The sequence below is a fragment of the Mastomys coucha genome, unplaced genomic scaffold (assembly GCF_008632895.1).
Source record: "Mastomys coucha isolate ucsf_1 unplaced genomic scaffold, UCSF_Mcou_1 pScaffold2, whole genome shotgun sequence".
Lineage (NCBI taxonomy): Eukaryota > Metazoa > Chordata > Mammalia > Rodentia > Muridae > Mastomys > Mastomys coucha.
Window position 1 is genome coordinate 4,917,119 of NW_022196902.1, and position 20,630 is coordinate 4,937,748.

The window sequence follows — 20,630 nt, forward strand, 5'->3', positions numbered from 1 at the left end:
AAACAAAAAAAACCCACTCATATAGCCAAAATAGTTTCAAAAATAATGTGCCTCATTATTTTTCAACTTCTTGATGAAAACAAGTACCTAGGCATCCCCAAAACTGTAGGTGATAAAACATCTCCACAAGGTGTTTTTCCTTCCTTGTACAATGAAAACACAACAAAATAATAGCTAAAAGGAAGTATATCAATGACTAAAGCTACTTTCTCTTTCTCTACCCCTTAACTGCATGGTTCTCTGTAGCTCAGGATAACCTCTGTAGCCACCTGAAATGAAATGCAGAGAGACACTGAATCTGGAATCAGAAAACCTGTCAACAGTACCAATTGGATCATGTACTGGCCACGCATCTCCTGCTCTGTGCCTTTACTGTGGAGTTGCAACAGCTTTTTCTGCAGATGTTAAATAGAACTGACAATTTTCTTTCCCATAAAGGTGATAAGTAGGTAAGTAGGTAGGTAGATAGATAGATAGATAGATAGATAGATAGATAGATAGATAGATAGATATAGATAGATAGACAGACAAATGGATGGATGGATGGATGGATGGATGGATGGATGGATGGAATGGATGGATGGATAGAGATAGGTGATAGATGATAGATAAAATATATAAAATATGTATTAATATTTTTATCTTAAAAAACACATAGAACCTTTAAAATACTATTCATTAGGCATCTTTGTCAGTGTTTTATTAGACCCTTTCCCATGGAGTCTAGGGGTTGTTGCTTTGCCATTGTTGATTTTTGTTGTGCTGTGTTTTTCTATGTCAACAGTTTTTTTTTCCTAATCCTTTTGCAATAGGAAAAAATATAGACACTATAAATATGGCCTGAGAGGGTGACTCAGTGATTGACTTGAGCTTAAGTCTCAGAAGCCACATAAAAATGTCTATATGGCTTGGTGGTGTGTGTGCACTGTCTTTGTAATACCAGAGCTAGGGAAGGCTAAACGGGAGAACCCATCCCTGGTGCTCACTGGCCAGCCAGTCTAGATCGATTGGTGAGCTCCAGACCAATAAAAGATCCTGTCGCAAAGGAGACAGTCACTTCTGTGAATGTGGTAGTCTGAAGAGGAATGGAGCCCATAGACAAATGTATATGAATGCTTGGCCCATTGGAAGTGACAGTATTAGGAGCTGTGGCCTTGTTGGAGAATGTATCACTGTGAGGGCAGGCTTTGAGGTCGTATAAGGTCAAGGGTGGCTGGTGTGACACAGTCTCCAGCTGCTGCTTAAGGATCAAGATGTAGAACTCCTTCTTCGGCTCCATGTCTGCCTGCACTCTGCCTGCACTCTGCCATGCTTCCCCCCATGATGGTAATGGACTAAACCTCTGAAACTGTAAGCCAGTCCCAGTTAAATGGTTTGTTTTGTTTTGTTTTTTCATAAGAGTTGTCAAGGTCATGGTGTCTATTCACAGAAACTGTCTACCAATCTCTATAATAAACATGTACAAGCATGCATTAGGAAGAGGAGGAGGAGGAAGGGGAGGAGTAGAAGCAGGAGGAGGTGGTGGTAGAGGATGAGGAAGAGCAGTGGAGGAGGAGGCACCTACTGTAAAAACCAACATCTCCCAGCGAGTGCTGGGGATTGTAGCTAGGGTCTTTCATATGTTAGGCAAATGTTCACTTTGCACTATACATAAAGCCTTGATACTTTAACATTTCAATGTGAGACAGAGTGTCAGTAAGTTAACCTGACCTTCAATTTACTCTATATACCACCCAGGTCTTGAACAATCTCCCAGCCTCAGCTTCCTAGCTAGCTGAGAGTATAGAACCTGTACCACAGTGCCTGACCAAACTACTTCTTCACTTTACACTCTAGAGGAATTTTGTTCAGACTTTATCAGGCCATGCTGTCACAGCGGCCAATTATTTATTAAGCATTAAAAAGCACTGTCTGCTTCTCTGAGTGAGCTTTGTTACGAATCAGTCTTTCAGAACTCCACAGAACTGAACAAACTAGAAAAAGAAAAATGAAAAGCAATCCTCTGCCACACTCCACATCCTTTCCAATTTCAATTATTTGGACTCATTTGCCTTGCCTGAGAATGAAACAAACTTCGTGCAAGTGAGAACACTACCATGGCATGACATTTTCTATATTCTATCCCTGCTAATTGCTTAATTTTGAGAGCTAAATATAAACAACTACCTTCCCTGAGAAAGGCCGGCAGGGCTCAGCCAAGAATCAAGAGAAAACGGTTCATGCCTATAGCTTTCAGATCCATACATACAGGCTGGAAATTTCCATTTGATACTTAATAAATTGCACCCCAGAGAAAACACAAGTCATCAAGCTTTTAGTCACAATGAAAAAATAGCATTTTCTGTATCTGGAGTGCTATGCCAGCTCCCTTCTCAGAAAAAAACCTGATATGAGGATATGGTAAAAATGGAAGCTTATGGACCCTTTAAAATTATGGACCATCTAAGCTGCTGCTCCTTTGGGAAGCCACAAAACAAAATTCATGTGACAGTCACAGGAAGCAAGGAAGGTCTCCTGTTTGGAGACTTATCAGTAATCTGGACTGCAGCAGACAGAGTATGGAGAAAGTACTCCTTCTGGGAGTTCACACAGATCTGATGAGACACAAGAAGGAGCATCAAGGAATGGGGAGAATAAACTCGAATCCCTCTGCATCAGCCATTTTGCTCCACGGCATCTCAAACTTCATACATCTTCTGAACTACCCAACCCACTGATTTCTCATGAAAGCAAGAACTGACAGGTCATCTTACGATCAAGGGGACCTCAAGCTAGGGCATCCATTTTCTGTGGCTCAAGAAATATGTGTATGGCCTGGTTATGGATAGGAAACCGAGGGAACCTGACAGATGGTCTTAAAATACCTCTATCTTAACATTCAGACTGTGACCAAGTCAAGCTTTAATGCTCTGAAACACTTCAGGATTTAGTTATCCAAGGAGAGCAACACACCCTACCTGAAAAGTGGCTGGAGGAATGTTTGAGAGTAAAACCTGTAAAGCTTATTTTAAAATGCACCACTGACATGGTTTTTTTCCCCAAAAAACACATATGCTCAACCTTAAATAACCTCACACAAACATACAGCATGCAAACTTAAAAGTCATGTCAAAAACTGAGTGAGATGTCTTCAGAGTTACAGAGTTAACCTTTATCAAAGTGCCCACACAGGGTCTATGTGGTTCACACACACAAACGAACATACATACAGACATCTGGGAGGAGAAACCGATTTTGTTTAAACATTACTTGTCATCCATCCCTGGTTTTCCAAGCCATCATTGTCCCTTACTAGTATACCAATGGTGGGAGAAAAATGAAACAGAAAGAAGGGGCCAATCAGTCTGGGCAGTAAGAAGACAATATTGACCACAAGAGCAAATCAACACTCTATGATTATTGAACAAATGTTTCTTTCTCCGTGACATCTGTACACAACTTCGAATCAACAATATGCACCAGGACGCTTAAAATATTTTAACTGACAGGACACGGGACAAAATGTTTGGGCACAAAATTATTTCTGCTAAACTGTTTTACATATATATGCTGGCAGCACAAAAATCATAAAATTAAATCAAAATAATTTGCTAAATCAATAAAAATGCTGAAGTCATGAAGAACTCAATTTATAACACTAATTATTTTCCAAAGCTCTATGACTCACACACTAATCTACCTTGTAAGAATCTACTTTTTACCATGTCAATTATTAAATATGCCATTAAAAGTGGCCCTGAGCAGGGTGGGAGGCTTATAAAATTTCTCTCTAACTCAACATAACCTCAATCAGCTTTCAGTCCAAAGACTGAAAACAGGCCAAGATAATCACAAAATGCAAACAAGTTCAAGTCAGTAGCATTTTTTTTTTTCTTTTTTGATTTTTCGAGACAGGGTTTCTCTGTATAGTCCTGGCTGTCCTGGAACTCACTCTGTAGACCAGGCTGGCCTCGAACTCAGAAATCCACCTGCCTCTGCCTCCCAAGTGCTGGGATTAAAGGCCTAGCCACCACTGCCAGGCTGTCAGTAGCATTCTTAAAAGTCACTTTGCTTCTACTGTGCTCTAATAGAGGAAAAATTATCCTTTGGCGTCATTAATATTTTAAAGAAGCTAAGGGATCCAAGCCAAATCAGGAGAAATTAGCATCCAGCGTGGGGTGGCTTTAGGTCATCAGGGCAATTTCAATGCTGCTACTTATATCTCAACTCAGCAGCCGATATGTTTCTGTTTCCTGCATAGATTTTAGGGGTTGTATAATCAGAAAGAAATACTTTTAAAGGCAAAAAATACAATGGCATGTATAGTTGGAGGGGAGTTACTCAGAGCCACAGTTTCCCTAAGTTCTGTCCATCTCTGTCGCTTCCCCTATGAGAAATAGACAGGGGAGGAATACATAAAAATAAATAAATAAAGCTCCAAATAAGAACATTGTGCACAAATTTCCAGTCATTTTACACTTACTTATAAGTGACTGGTATCCCTTACCACAGACAAAAGAAAGATGTGAAAGATGAAGAAGGTACAAATATTCAGACACCAATTCTCAAAATGCCAAGGTGAATACAAAATAGACTCATGCCTTGGGTGATGGGATATTTCTCTCTTTTTTTTTTTTCAGTCTTTAAATGTACTTAAAATATATTCTTTCTGTATTTTTTTTTATGGCAAAAACACTGAAGTGGTTAACATTTCCTTTCTAAAAGACTAAATTTAGAGAATGTAAGAGATATAGGGAAAAATACCCGTGACAACATTTGCAATTTAAAAGAAAGAGAATTCAGTGTCACACTAAGCAGATAAACCACACAGCTGGTCAAACTTCCAGCACAACAGCATCCCTGGTAACAAGTAGATTCAGTAGATATAGATAACATGTCACTAACGGAGAAGGCCAATAGACATTTAATTCTGTACCTATAACTTTATTCATAATTACATGAATTAGGATCCATTTCCCACATACAATAAGATAAATAAAATATACCTGTTACCAGTTCATTTATTCATAGTCATCAGCATCACGCCTCTCCCCTGTCTGGAGTCCCCAAGCCCCATCTATCACTGCCTGACACTGACACCTACTGGAAAGAACTGGAACTGAGTGTCCCCCATGGCACTGTCTGAGCAGAGCTACTTTCACATAGGGTAGAGAATATATAAAAGGTAAAGTTCAATTGCAAATAAAACAACCTCGGGTTCTCAAAAAGTAACACCCATGCTGAATATTTAAATTCTAAGGCATCTTTGAGAAATTACAAATCTCGACAAATCTTCCCAAAGAGTACTCCTGTTGGAAGTAAACTTCCCCATGACTCCAGTAACATGATGTGTACTTACTTATTTAGGGTCTTATCATGAGACTACTTAGTAGCTTTCTCCAGCACCTTAATTTTGCTTTATGTATAGAAATAAACTCACCCAAAGGCCTTACAGCTCAAAAAACCCTTAGCTTTTGTGAAAGTGTTTATGGGAATAGATGAGAAAAATAATAACCCAGCTTTTTTTTTTAATGCTTCATATATTTATACTATTAGCTTTTTAAAAAAGTAACATATATTAATGATCCATGTATCTATACTGATAGTTAAAAAGTAAAATGCTAACACCATAGTGAATGCATTTTTCTCCTCCATTATCAAAATTGGCTTTTTGTGAAAATGTAAACATGTTACAAAAACACTTAAATTCTTTAAAGTTGATGAAATCCCAACATACCCAACAGTTAGCTTTGTACTTTTACAACTGGGTTAATAAGTTGGATCAAGCTTTAATTAACTTAATACAAATGAAAATACATTTCCTCAATCTATTTCCTAAAATTATATTTTAAAAAGTAAGTTTCTGGGCAGGCATACATTAAACTAGACAAACTGTAAGGCACAACAGTGTGATCAAAAAAAAAAAATCAAATAAACAGAATTCAGCTTCCCAGTCTGGCCCCACTACTTTATAGGCAGAGCCTAGGTGCTTCGACACATCAAATTTAATATCTTCAAAAAACATAATGTCACAAGAGGCAGTTTTCCCAATTACAGATCAGTTGGTCTTTTAAAGGACAGTAAAGATTCCTTCTTTAGAGGCATACTAAGCATTGTTCAGGGAGCAAACTGTAATAACATAAAAACTGACTTACTGCTGCCATAATCTTCCTTTTGCATCATATCATCTTGTTTTTATAAAAATAAGGAGACAATATGAACACTAAATAACATAAAACCACGGGCAATAACAAATACTAACCCAAACAACCCAGGAGGACGCCGGATGGACGGCTTGTGTTTAGAATGACTGACGTTGCATTCAAAATGTATAACTGTCAAACAACTTATATCCTAAAACCCTACTTAACCCACCTGTCCAAAGAAAATTGAGTTCTTCAACTTTAACTACTACATGTGCAGACTCAAAGAATATAAGAAATGTTTATAAAGGGGCTAAGCTTGCTTTTAAAATGGGCATTACTTTTCTTAATTGGAAAAAAAAACAGCTATAAAAAGAACATGTTAAGCAATCTGTTGAAAGAGCATTTTGAGCTCTCTGCTTGATTTTGCTGGAGTTTAACATTGGATGACTGTGTCATTAAATATTAAGATATTGCAAAGGACCCCAGAGGTAACAGGTCTTAATGAAAATAGTTTGTCATATTTTCTCCAAACATCAGTCTTCATCTCAGAAGACTAGGTTATGGATAGTAAAATAAAATATGTACTACAATAGTACTTGTTTCAGAGGCTTGAATAAATTTTAACGGAATGAGTCCTCTTAACAGCTTTTGCAATCATTGCCTGGAAAAGGGAGTTTTTCCTTTCCTTCAGAAGAGCCTGAAAGATGAGTATTTGCTACCCAGGCAACAGTGAATTCTTTAGACACCCACTCCCTCTTTCCAATCAGTTACCTTGCAGAGCTTCTGGTACCGCGGAGAGGAAACTGCCATCCTTTGTAAACGATGTAACAAAACCACAACTTTCTGCAGAGACGTTCTCACCACGGCCATCATTTTAAGTTTACCACACTTCTGAAGAGTCCTCAGAATTTGCATTATAAATGAAGAGCAGCGATCATTTCCTCCCGGTCACTGGACAATGATTTGCCAGTTCTCTGAGCATGCTCGTTTCCAGACATGCATTTGAAAGATAAAGGGGGGGTTAAGATTCTAGAGAAAAGGAGGCTGGGAGTCCATCAAGTTCTTGATTTGACAAAAACACTGAAGAATGCCACCCAGACAGTCCACCACAGATGCTCACAGCCAGAACCTGCTCAGCCTGGTGTGGCTAGAAATAAAGCAAGTTGCAGGGCGGCCAAGCACTGCTGGCTGCAGGGAAGGAGAGCGCTCCGGCGGCGACGAGAGGATATTAAGTGAAGCACTAAAGCTAAAGATACAAAGCCGACTTCCCCTGGGGACAGAGAGTGAACCCCATCACTGCCACGGTGCATGCCTGGTAGCTGGGTTTACAGGAGGAGACCGAGTGGCAGGGAGCCTGACGCTTTACAGAGAGATGCGTGCACTCCCAGTGGAACGCGGCTCAGGGTGTGCTTGTGGAATGAGTAGAAATACTGAGGAGCACTGAGGGATTTGTCTGGAAGGACCGAAACCCACTCTGTGCTAGTAAATCACCTTAAGCCAGTCTGGGCATTGCATCATCTAAAACAAAACTGAACATATTTACAGAAGGATGCAGGTTTACCTGAGCCCCAAAGGCAGAGCCAAAAGACAGGCTTCCAAGTCCCTACATAGGAGCAAATCATGCTAGAAATCAAATAGGACCCCTCTAACTAAACAGCCAAGTTAATAACAAGAAGCCCGCACATGACTGACTATAGAGCATGGCCAACTCCTCCATCGCCCTCTTAGATAGCATCTTCATAATCTTTTTGTTTGTCATGAAGCTGTTTTAATTTCACAAGTAGGAAATCCAAGACAACAATTGTACAACATCATATGAAGGGCCAGTGTGTGTGTGTGTGTGTGTGTGTGTGTCTGTGTATTTGCTTGTGTACGTGTGCATGTATACATACATGTCTGAGAGACATTTTGCACTATGATAACCAGTTTGGGTACAATATCTTAGAAGACCAGAGTATCCCAGAATGACTAAGTGGCTGGACAAAAGGGCATAACCCAAAACTAAGCCCATATGTTTCTCATTATCAAGGTCTGGCCTATTCTAATGGCCCAGAGAACACTGCCCATTCACCTATGTGTGATGTTCTTATTTTTTCTTTCCCGTCTCCTCAGTCCTTCACACTAGTGTGATTTAAGGTCTTAGATTGGGTCTGATAGAGCTGGTTCATCAGGAAACTTCAGTCTGTGTCTAATTTTTCATTAGCTCCTTATTGAGAACTTACACTGCCTCCTCCTGGTGAGGCTGCCAAAGCCAAAAACCAGTCCATTAGCATAACTGAAAATGCTTGTTCTTAGGTAGATAGGAAAACAGATTGGTGATGAGTCAAGGCCAAGAGTCTGAAGGGTTGAGAACAGGAACTAATCCTAAAGGGAAAAGTGGATTTCTGATGTGGTATGTGTTCTATGTTGACAGTAGCTATGGCTGTACATCTCTGAGTATACAAAAAAAAAAAAAACCAAAAAACCTGAATTATAGAATTTAAATAAACAGTGCAGTATGTAAATAACAAACAGAAGACTAGCTATAAAAAATATGAACTTACAAGTTGAGCATCTTTCACATGCAAGGCTTGGGCCCAGGAGTGTTTGAAGCTTCGGGATTTGGTTGTTTTTGTTGTTTTTTGGTTTTTTTTCCCCCATCATGGAATAACATATTTGCATAAATACACTGAGGTATTCCAGAGGTGGGACCCAAGCCTACAGACAAGTCAATTGTGTTTCACACAGACCTTAAGCACTAACCCTGAGGATGGTTTTCCTAGCATTACTAATGATTCTGTGCATAGAAGAAAATGTCATGGTGTGGAACATATGGGACATCACAGACATCACAACTTACAGATTTTAGAGTATCTTGGTTTCAGTTTTTTGGTTTTTTGTTTTGTTTTAAGTTAGGGATGCTAAACTTTATAAGTCCTGTTCCAGGGCCAGCAAGTGAAACAGGAGTTCACCCCACAAGCGTACTGTTGGGTACAGGGAGGGAACTGAAGGATCGTCTGTCTCCTAGGAGATGGAACACCTTGTTAGCAGCAAGCACAGGGCAGGACAAGAAGATTCGAAAACACGAAGACTTTCAGATTAAACCCAGCACACTATCACACCCACTCCAGAAAGGCCAGAGGGACTCTGAAGTTTATCCAGAAAAGAACTAACACTTCTCAATAGATGATTCTTCAAACAAAATAGAGCTTACCTTTAAAATGTAATTAAAATAATGAACGCCCTAGACTGTGGCAATGAAAATTAAGATAAATGTGTCAATTCATAAATTGACTTTTTAAATCAACAACAGCTTCTTCTTAAACACAATAAATAAAAAAGAGCCAAATTTAGCACCTTCCACTGGAAGATATTCTTAACACTTTATTCTGATTTAATCAAAATAGAACTTGCCATCCCTTCAAGTCTGAACAAGTCTCTCCTGTTACGCTGATACCTTCTTCTCCTATGATATCAACTACCTTGGACCACCACACACAATATCATGCTCAGCTTCTCCCAGGACCTTAGACTCCTGCCAGGGCTGCACTTCTAGCTACTATCACATCTGGCACGAAAGAACCTAGCAGGTACCCTATTGTCCCTGTCATCTCATGCTCTTGTCTAATCCCCTTTATGACATCTCCCATCACTAGCAGATTAAATATACATTATGCTGCCAGGTACGCACCACCACCACCACCACCCCCACCATGTACTGTTCATCTCTCAAGAGGCATCTCTCACCAGCATGTCATCAAAATTAAAATTTCTCTTGCTAAAAGATCTCTGCCTAGAAGAAAAACCAAAACATAAATACAAGAGTACAAATGATCAACTGTCCTTAAAAGAAATGGTCCAGAAAGTCTTCAACCACCATTGCACTTCCAAGTCCTTCTTTATTATAATATATTCAGAATCATTTATAAACTGAACATGGTATAAACTGTATCTCCATGAAATACCTCTATGGGGCTTTACATCTGGTTGGCACAAGATGTAGATCAAACAAACAATGAGCATGTCATCTCAGGACAAATAGATATAGATGGACAGATAAACTTTCTGATGGATGGATAGATGGATGGATGATGGGTGGGTGGATGGATGGATAGATAGATAGATAGATAGATAGATGTTAGATGGGTGGATAGATAGTTGATGGATGGATGGATGGATGGATGATGGATTGGATAGGTTGATAGATGATTAACGGATAGGTAGATGATGGATGGACTGACAGACAGACAGACAGATATAGACAGATAGATAGACAGACAGACAGACAGACAGACAGGCAGACAGACAGACAGACAGACAGACAGACAGACAGACAGATAGATAGATAGATAGATAATGGATGACAGGATAGATTTATCCATCCCCTGATCATGCAACACGAGTACAATGAAGTAAACACAACACCTTAAACAGAAATTTCAGGTGGCTCACCACCACCAGCAGCTCAATATCAGCAAATTTATTTCATGATTTCAGGTCTTCTATGATTTCATCACACACCTTTCCACTTCTGAAAAAGTTTCCATTTGAAATCACGCACACAAATGAGAATAATCTACAAACCCATCGAAAAATTTAAATTCCTTTATCTCAAAAATGCTCAGCCAGTGGCACTAAGTCTCTAACAACCATCTATCTGTAAGGTGCCAGAAACAAAGGCATTTAATTATTATTTTTTTTTTTTTTTAGTAAAACAATGGGAAAGCTATAAACTAAGAATATCCAATATAGGAGAGCAAAAGTTGAAAACCATGGAAATCACCATACTGTGAGACATCCTGAAGACAAACACATTCCACATTTGTCTTCAGATAAACAGATACCGGACTCAGCTGTTAGCAAAGGCCCTCCTTGGTATGAGCCCAAGCAGACTATTTTAGCAACATCAGATTATCTTTGAGAAGTAATTACTATACACATTCTCTCTCCATACATTAGCCAACAGCCTCCTTGGGTTGTCACCATTTGCCGGAAGACAAGTAATCTCCAGATTAGTTATTTTTATTTAAAAGATTCCTACCATTTCTATTTAAATTTATTTCTCCCATAGCTTGAATATTCATTAAATATTGAGAGGAGCTGGAGCTGTGGTAAGAATATATCCTAAAAGAAAACGTGTGTAAAAACACCATTAACCTCTCCAGCGGGCCTGGGTTCTACTGGTGCTAGGCATTAGCAAGGTTCACTTGGAATCTTCTTTCCTTCCCACACGTTGTTGCTTACTGGAAAGCACAGTATAACAGCATTGAAATTAACACCACTACATAAATTAAATATCTGCAAGCATGTGTAGGTCAAATTTATAGTTGTTTAAATCATAAAAATAATATGGTTTAGCATTTGCACATACTGAATGCCCACTGCAGCCTCCTGAAATCCAGACTTTCTTGAAATGCTTTAGCAATTCACATTAATGGCCACAATTCTGAGAGTCCAGAGAGTGAAGGAAAAGAGCACATTTCACTTTGATACTTGCCTGGGCACACTCATCCCTAAGTCACAAAAGCAGTGTGCAATGCATAAGAAATGAGCAAGCCAACGGACATTGTCTCGGATATTTGCTTTTCTTTCTTTTCTACCATTTCTTTGTGTTGGCTGGGGTGCCTATGTGTATGTGTGTGTATGTGGGTGCCATTGGATATTCATGAAGGCATAGGATGAGAGGTTGACCTCGGATGTCTTCCTCAGTCACTCTCCACTCCATCGTTTGAGACCTGATCTCTCCATCAACCTGGAGCCCACAGTTTAGGGCAGACTGCCTGGCCACTGAGACCCTGAGGTCACCTGCCTCCAATCTCTTACCCGCAGCTTGAGATAGAAGACCCACAACAAAACCATCAGGCAAGCTCCACACTCAGCCCTTGACAGTACAAGGAATCCAAACTAAGGTCTTTATGCTTCTGTGGCAAAGACACCGCCTACTAAGCCACTGCTCAAAAGCCCTGACTCTCCGTAAATTCACTCTGAGACAGTAAGAGCCTTCACACATAAGGATGAATTATATATAAGCCCATTCTAAATTAAACAAATTTGTTTTAAAAGAGTTTTTTAAACTGTATGTGTGCACGTGTGTGTGCACATGTATATGTGAGTGTGCATGTGCTTGCATGCATGTGTCGGTTGTGTGCACATGTGTGTGCAAGAGTGTGTATGTATGAGTTTGTGTATACATGTGTGTCTGTGCACATGCATGTGTGTGTGTTCATTTGTAGGAGGTACAGCAACAGCACTCATTTTAACATGTTAATAACAATTACTTTTAACTCAGAAAATTTAAGAATAATAGTTCCAAGAAAGCCTCTAGATCTTTAATCCTATTTGATATTTTATAATAGGATCTTTTAGATGTTTCAAGAGAAAAGCATTCTTAAGAGTGGATTAAAAATGGTTAACAGTACTGAATTTCAACTGCAGAAGTTAGAATCAAGTGTATTTACTTGGAACTTGCTCCGGAAACACCATGTAAACAACAAGAATAGAATCTCTATGCTTAAAAAACTATGTGACCAAAGGTGGGTAAAATATATGCACCAAATGACAATAAAACACATGTTCACCACAATAGCAGAAGACAGTAGTCAAAGTGATGAATTCACACGCCTGTAAGTCAATCACAGCACACAGAAGAAATGCAATGTATTGCTGTGGCACACAGGAGGTGCTCCTGCTGAAGCAACTTTTCAAGTAAGTTGTAATTGAGAAGGTTTATCTAAAATTGACAAAAAATGGCCACTCCACTTACCCACAATAAGAGAAGACACAAGAGCACAGAAGTGCCACTACTTGGAATAGGAAGAGAGATTTTTGTCATGCTTTATATAATTTCATATAAGTTGTTTAAAGAAAAGCTTTAATATTACCATATTTCTTAAGAATGAGATTTGAACCTCAGACTGCATATATAATCATGATTATAAAGTAAATACATAAATAATGTCTTTGAGCCTAATAGGTCTGGCTGCAACTGAATCACAGAGATTTGAAGTTTCTATAGCAAGTATTTATATTAATTATAGTATAAATATAATTTATTTTTATAAATAATAAATATAGAATCATAGATATAATAATAATATAATTATAATAATTCCCCATTCATAGGAAGGTAAAATGGCCTTATAATTTAATATTCAATAGCACTAATGGCACAAGGGCTTAAAATGACAGAAAACCAAGCAGCTCTGAGTCTCTAGCTCTAAATACACAATTATTTCCATAAAACAGGGTAGATCTTCATCCTAATATTAAGTATATTAAGTATTCTATAGGTCATACCCAAAAAAAAAAAAAAACAGTTATTCACAGGACAACATGGATTCCATAACTCAATGTGTAGACAGCCTCCTCACCTGGGAACAGTAATGAGTGTCCAGGTGGCCACCAGGGGCTCAGGAGGACACTGCTGCCTGTGGCTTCCCACACACTTACCAGCATCTGCTGTCTGAGCTGTCGGGCCAGGACACTGTCCTGAAGAGCATTCTCCCGCTGAGAGGCATCAGCCAGCACATTTGCTGTGGTTTCTGCTTCCTGAAGCCACTTGACAAAGTTCTCCAGGTCTCTACGAGAAGTCTGCACTGCCTGCAGCTCAGCCTCCAAGGCGCTCTGTCTATCAGCGATGCTAGAAGAAACAACGTGGAAGACACAGCTCTGTGACTTTCAGGGTGACATCATACATCATACGCACCCAAGACAAAATTAACACACAGCCTCAGAGGAACCTCCATCCTTTAAACCATCAAACGGAAATGTGTGGTTTTTCATCCGTAGGTCTAAAATAATCCTTAAAGAAGATGTTTAGTGACTTGTGAGATATCATTAGAGACAGGGAAATATTAACAAAACTCAACATAAAATAATCAGCCTGTATTTTACATATCAGATTTGTGCATTAACATGATTTCTTAATAGATTTATGCCAAAAATCTATGAACTTCCATAAAAGGGAGGTCAATCAAAGGCAATATCAATACATAGTCATACATCACTCAGTGAATTGAAAAAAGCAAATTCAAAATAAATATTTAAGATTTAAAAACAAAATATAAGGGCTTACATGTAGAGCTCAATGATGAAGCACTTGTCTAATATATTCACAAGGCCCTGGCCCAGTCCCCAATACCTCAAAGGAAATAATAACTTTTGGCTTTTGCTAATAATCCAAGTAAATACAAGTTGGTTTAATAATACTTGACATAATAATTCAATGGCATAATAATACTTAGTAATATTAATTTAATATTTAATAGTATCTGGAAGATACTGAACAAACAAGCTTTTACAAACGCTTTATAAGTTCTACATCCAAACGAGAGCATGGAGCGTTATCTCAATTAGACAAGACATACACCTGTAAGTTTAACATTTAAAGCTGTATATACCTCAAAGCTTCACAGTGATAAAGTATTAGACAAATCATTTTTATTAAATGGGGACTACGCTGGAAAGATGGATGGACCTGTGACTCAGAGTGTCTGATGTACCATCACAAGGGCGAAGTTTGGGTCCCAGAAAGTAACAAGCTGGGTTGTCCACAGATGCCTGTAACTCCAGCACCAAAGGATACAATTCCTATTCTAGCCTCTATACAGGCAGGAAAGCACAACCACCCACACACCCACACACCACTACCCCCACACACAAAATAAATAAGTTTCAATTTTAAAAAATATACCCACATATTTGGTCCCATTTATTTAGACCCATGAAAATTGGAACTACCGGTCCATATAAACTCAAACACAAATGTTTAGAGAATCATTATTCAGAATATTGAAATAACACCACTGCTCATCATATGAAGGAAGCATTAACCAATGGAACATTATATGCGAATACATGAACAATTACTCAATCATAGAATGGATAAAAAAGTCCTGGTAAACAATCTTACATGCCCGTACCACAAAAGTAGGCTAAGAGAAGAAATCCAAGTTGCATAGGGCACATACTGTAAGATTCCATTTTGGGGAAATCTCTAAAGCAAATAAACTCAAGAGAGAAAAAGCAGAGGACTTTTCCGCCTTGGACCATAAACAACCCAAACAGGAGGTGAAGAGTAAAATACACTCCATGAAAGCAACAGAATATGACTCTGAAACCGAGACAAACTATACTCAATAACATGGTCGGGCTCTCAAATACATGCTGTTAAGTGAAAGAAGTCAGATACAAAGGACAACAGTGCATCAACTAATGTGACATTCTGGGATGACATAATCATAGCAGCAGCTATGATAATAAAATTCAAACCTGAACTGCCTATAGTAGTTTGAATAGCAATGGTTTCCACAGACTAATTAATGCATGTGAAAGCCTGGCCCACGGGGAGTGGCACTATTAAAAGGCGTGGCCTTGTGGGAGGAAGTGTGTCACTATGGAGGTGGGCTTTGGGGTCTATAAGCTCAAGTATGGTCAGGGTGACATGCCCTTTCTCCTGGTGCCTATGGGTCAAGATGTGGAACTATCAGCTCCTTTTCCAGAACCATGTCTGTCTGCAGGCCAGCAATGCTTCCTGCCAGGATAATAGACTAAACATCTGAAACTGTAAGCTAGCTCCAATTAAATGCCTTCCTTTATAAGAGTTGCCAAGGTCATGGTGTCTCTTACCAACAATAAAACCCTAACAAAAACACTATCCTGGGCTGGAGAGATGGCTCAGCCATTAAAGGCTAGGCTCACAACCAAAATTATAAGACACTGTCCTACTTGGAATGTGCTGTCCTCTGTAACATTTTGCCAATTTCTTTTCTCAACTTTAACCTCTACTTTTCGCTCATATTCTATTCTTGTCTAAGTAATGTTTCAATTTTCTCTAGAATGTTATTCATAGTATGACTGTGTAAAAATTTTATACCTACATTATAGTGTCCTTCCTACCATCTCTATTTAACAAGATCAAACCTATCTTTTAAAGTTTAGAGCCCATCTCTTTGAAACTATTCTTTCTCAGGTTTCCTCACTCTGGGTTTAAAAAAGGACAGTGAGCTGCTTCATGTAGAAAATAATCATGTGTATTCTAGAAAGGTCTTTAAATTCTGATCTACTTTCACTCTAAACTTTTATAATATATAGACTTTTTATCTGTCCACTTATTCTACAACCAACAGGCAGAAATTGTTTTCCATATTTCCACATTGCTCAGAGAGTCCATACTGCAGAATTATGGTATTCATAAGATGACAATCTGGCCATATACCTTTGATATTTGTTCCCAAATACCATTTTCCCTAAAGAACCTGGAGATAGACTACATCAAACTATACACACCATGAAGGGAGTGTATCCCAGAACCAAAGAAACAAGACTCCCAACAACAGGAACACCAAGAGGTTCTTTGATGGTGAGCAAGAGGATCAGAGAGAGAAGACTGTGTTGTCACTTTGACTGCTCTGTAATCTCTATATTAACCTGACAAAATTTACAAAAGATATACTCAAATGAAGTATCTCAAAAAGGGAGAACAAAACCATGAGATCCAAGAAGAGATGACACGTTGAGGGAAAACAAATAAGCAGACGCAGTATGGTGTGGGTAGGTAGGCGCAGAGAGCTCAGCACCCGGAGAGATGCCTCCAAGACAGAGGAGACAGCAGATCAGCACCCAGAGAGATGCCTCCAAGATAGAGACAGCAGGTCAGCACCCAGAGAGATGCCTCCAAGATAGAGACAGCAGGTCAGCACCCAGAGAGATGCCTCCAAGATAGAGACAGCAGATCAGCACCCAGAGAGATGCCTCCAAGATAGAGACAACAGGTCAGCACCCGGAGAGATGCCTCCAAGATAGAGGAGACAGCAGATCAGCACCCGGAGAGATGCCTCCAAGATAGAGACAGCAGATCAGCACCCAGAGAGATGCCTCCAAGACAGAGGAGACAGCAGATCAGCACCTGGAGAGATGTCTCCAAGATAGAGACAGCAGAAGTGACAGCTTCTAATGTGGCAGACTTTGTAAAATATTACACTGTCAGCCTACTGGAAAGATGTGAGAAGAATCAGCAACAAGAAAGTATGTATTCTTTAAAAAAAAAAAAAACAGAGGCAAATACTAACTTCAGATAAAGCGAAAGAAACAAAGCATCGGTGAGAGTCCCTATCTCAAGGAAACAAGACAGAGAGCAATACAGGAAGACTTCTGGCAATCTCCTCTGGCCCGCACATGAACGTACAAGGGTACACACAAAAGGGCACACCATACATACATGTATACAATACACCTTCTAGTTATAAAAAGGAATATTGAAATTTAGACTCTGTTTATAGAAGTCTAAATGATCTTTATGTTATGATTAATTATACTGGAGGACATATGTATATCTGTATATGACTCAGTAGTAGAGTGCTTGCCTACTACATGCACAGACCTAATTTCTATAACCACACAGAAAAAAAGAGTTATCATAGTCCACACATATATGTCATTTATATTCTGATTTCTGAAGTTAAGATAATTTATATAAAGTTTGTAATAGAATGCAGCTCAGCTGGTCTCTTCTAGTTTATTAAATTTCTGTTTCTAGTGTGGTATACTGAATTTTACACACACACACACACACACACACACACACACACACAATCAATCACGCAGGTTAATTAATAAATTACTTTTAATACCCCTGTATGCTACCTTCAGAAGAAAAGAACATATTTTCCTATTCTTGCTTCCTCTGTCATTTCCAAGGAACATGGCTTAGAGTGAACCATGTAAAAATCTTTGATATATCAGTTCCAGCCTTAGAATGAAAAGCTTGGAGTAGATCAGTGAATGAGCCATTTCAGACTCTCCAGGGGTCCTTTTCAAACTGTATAAGCCATTGCTGATACCATAGAAGCAGCTGGAAGAGTTCTCCCACTGTTGGCCCCATCTTAGCTTGAAATTCCACTTCATTTAAGGGTCTCTACTTGTACATGAAATGTTACTGGAAGAGAGATGAGCAAAGTACAGGCAGCAAAGAGGTTGGGAGGCAATGATCCTCAGTCTCCTACGACCATGCCTAGTGCTGAACTCATATTCATCTAGGGTCTCAGGGTGCATATGAGCATGCACATGCACGCTTTTACATAACAGCCAAGGGCAAACTGATGTGATTCCTAAGATAATATCTACTTTTTTTTTTTAACACAGTCTGGCAGGCCATGTAGGCTACACTGGCTGGTGACTGAGCCCCAAGGATCTATCTACCTATCTCTGCCCCCAATGCCCTGGGATTACCAGAGCACACTACCATGTTTGGATCTTTTCATTTCCTACAAAACATGGTTCTGGAGATCCAGCTCAGGTCTTCGCCCAGCTCTTGATTTGCTGAGTCTCAAATAAGACAAGGAAAGGGTTTCAGAAGAAGCAAATAGACAAAGATGACTGGATATATGGGAAGGCGCATATTATAATGGGAATAAAAGTTTTAACTTTAGGAAATCTGTGCTCAGAAGACAAAAGCAGGAATTTTTTTTAAAATCTAAATCTGTAAACCTATAAAATCCAAACAAAAAAAAAGAAAAAAGAAAAAGAAAAAGAAAAAGAAAAAAAATAAGAATAGGCTGAAAACATGTAAGATGTAACATTTGAAGTCTACAGATGGTACTCTGGCTAAAATATTTTTATGCTTCAAACAAAAGAACTAAGCACACAAAGAAAATAGAAATAGCTTCACACAGAAGATGTAAGGCCATCCATGGGTGACAGATTTGTGGTCGTTTATATTAAAGGGAACCAGGATTTTCTAAAATATGAACTCTTAGCTTTCATATGATGTCTGTAATAAAACTCGCTGTGATAGCCTATAAAACAAGCCGATAGCCATTTTGTAACATAAAATATGGCCACCTACAATGCAGGCTTTTGAAAATGTAATTTTAAAGATGTTAGGCAATATTTGGTATTTTAGGCTATAAAATGTAAATACCGTTCTATGAAGTGTGTGTATGCTTATAATTGGTCAAAGAGAATATTCCTCCCAATTTTTTACAAAATGAAAAAAGAGTTGTTAGGCGAGCCACAGTTGTGTGTTGTTAATTTTGACATCTTAAGTAGTGATCTTTGCAGTGGTAGATTTAAATATATTTATCTCTTTCAGGGTAGAAAATGGCAGCATCGGTCTAAGTGACAGGTAGGAAACTTACAATGAAGTCATTTCTTAAGATTTTGTTCATCTGAAATGTATACTAGCACATACTGTGGGGGAAAGGCCTTCAAAGTTCACAGACAGTAATGATGAAATGTTCTGTGACCTTCTGGTGAGCAGTCCTTGCTACATAGAGTCCTTGCTACAGGACACTTAAAAAGTTCGTTCCACAGGTCTTAAGGGGATTGTGTGCTAAGATATTAATGCTGGAGTGCTTAGAAAGATAAACAGAAGAGCTCCACCCCCAGCTCACGATGCATGCTTGTGTATAACACAGGAAAACAGCAACTTCCCCATGGGGCTGCCATTGCCAATTTAAAAAAAAAAAAAAGAAGAAAATAGAGCACCCAGACATTTCTATAAGAGGCTGTGTTCTGTCTATATTTTTTTATTTAATTATTTATTTAAACTAGATCAATACTCACATTTGCTGTTCATTTTATCAATCATTATTATATCATTCTACCACCTTTCCCTACAAGCACCGGTCTACCTTCCAAAGGCATCTTCAACCAAGTCCCAGAGCTCCTGCTACACAATCAGCCAGAGTTGTACCTCAGGCTCCTCAGGTCAAGGCCTCATCTGGGCTTCAATGAAGCTACTAGAATTCTTGACCCCAAAAGTACTATGCTTTCAATCTCTGCCCTCCCCGCCCCCATTCCTGCCTAATCTGGCTGTTGCTCCTCACAGCAAAGTTCTCTAAAATTATTTCCATAAATCATTTGCACTTTCTCGCCTCTACATGGTTTTCTCCCCAAAGCTACAGTGCCTCCAAGTTCAGTAATCAGTTCACAAAATTGCATCTTTTAATATTTCCACTGTCTCAAACCACATAGCTAGCTCACCAGAGCACATCAACATCCAAAGCATACCTGAAGACTATAGTATCGATGGCTGGATCAAAGCATACCTGAAGACTACAGTATCGATGGCTGGATCAAAGCATACCTGAAGACTACAGTATCGATGGCTGGATCAAAGCATACCTGAAGACTACAGTATCGATGGCTAGACCAAAGCATACCTGAAGACTACAGTATCAATGGCTGGACCACAAGAGCCAACAATGTCTTCATTTCAAAACTAGACCTAGAAACTGCTTCCTTTCTGCTCTACCCAATTATTCTTTTTACGCCAGTGAACAACTCTCAAAGTATGGTCTACAGAGATTAAGTTGTAATCGATACGGTGTCGCTCCCAGACTTATCACCCACTAGCTTCCCATTCCGCTCATGTCGAGACTCCTGTGTTTGGATCTGGCCATTGTCTTCTCCTCTCACATCTCAGGCCCATGCATTCCTACTGCATCCTTCCCCTCCTCTCACATCTCAGACCCATGCATTCCTACTGCATCCTTCCCCTCCCCTCACATCTCAGACCCATGCATT

General features: G+C 39.1%; 1 protein-coding gene across 10 annotated transcripts in view; it reads right to left on the minus strand.

Annotated features, from left to right (window-relative positions):
- Utrn (utrophin) overlaps positions 1 to 20,630 on the minus strand; it is a 509,106-nt gene that overhangs the window by 251,201 nt on the left and 237,275 nt on the right. For 9 of the 10 annotated variants that reach the window (XM_031380393.1, XM_031380398.1, XM_031380394.1 and 6 more), the window contains one exon: positions 13,554 to 13,743. In XM_031380393.1, coding sequence (XP_031236253.1) covers positions 13,554 to 13,743 — 190 coding nt within the window. Of the gene's footprint in view, positions 1 to 6,896; positions 7,759 to 13,553; positions 13,744 to 20,630 lie in introns of those variants that run through there. The other variant, XM_031380401.1, reaches the window with a different exon arrangement.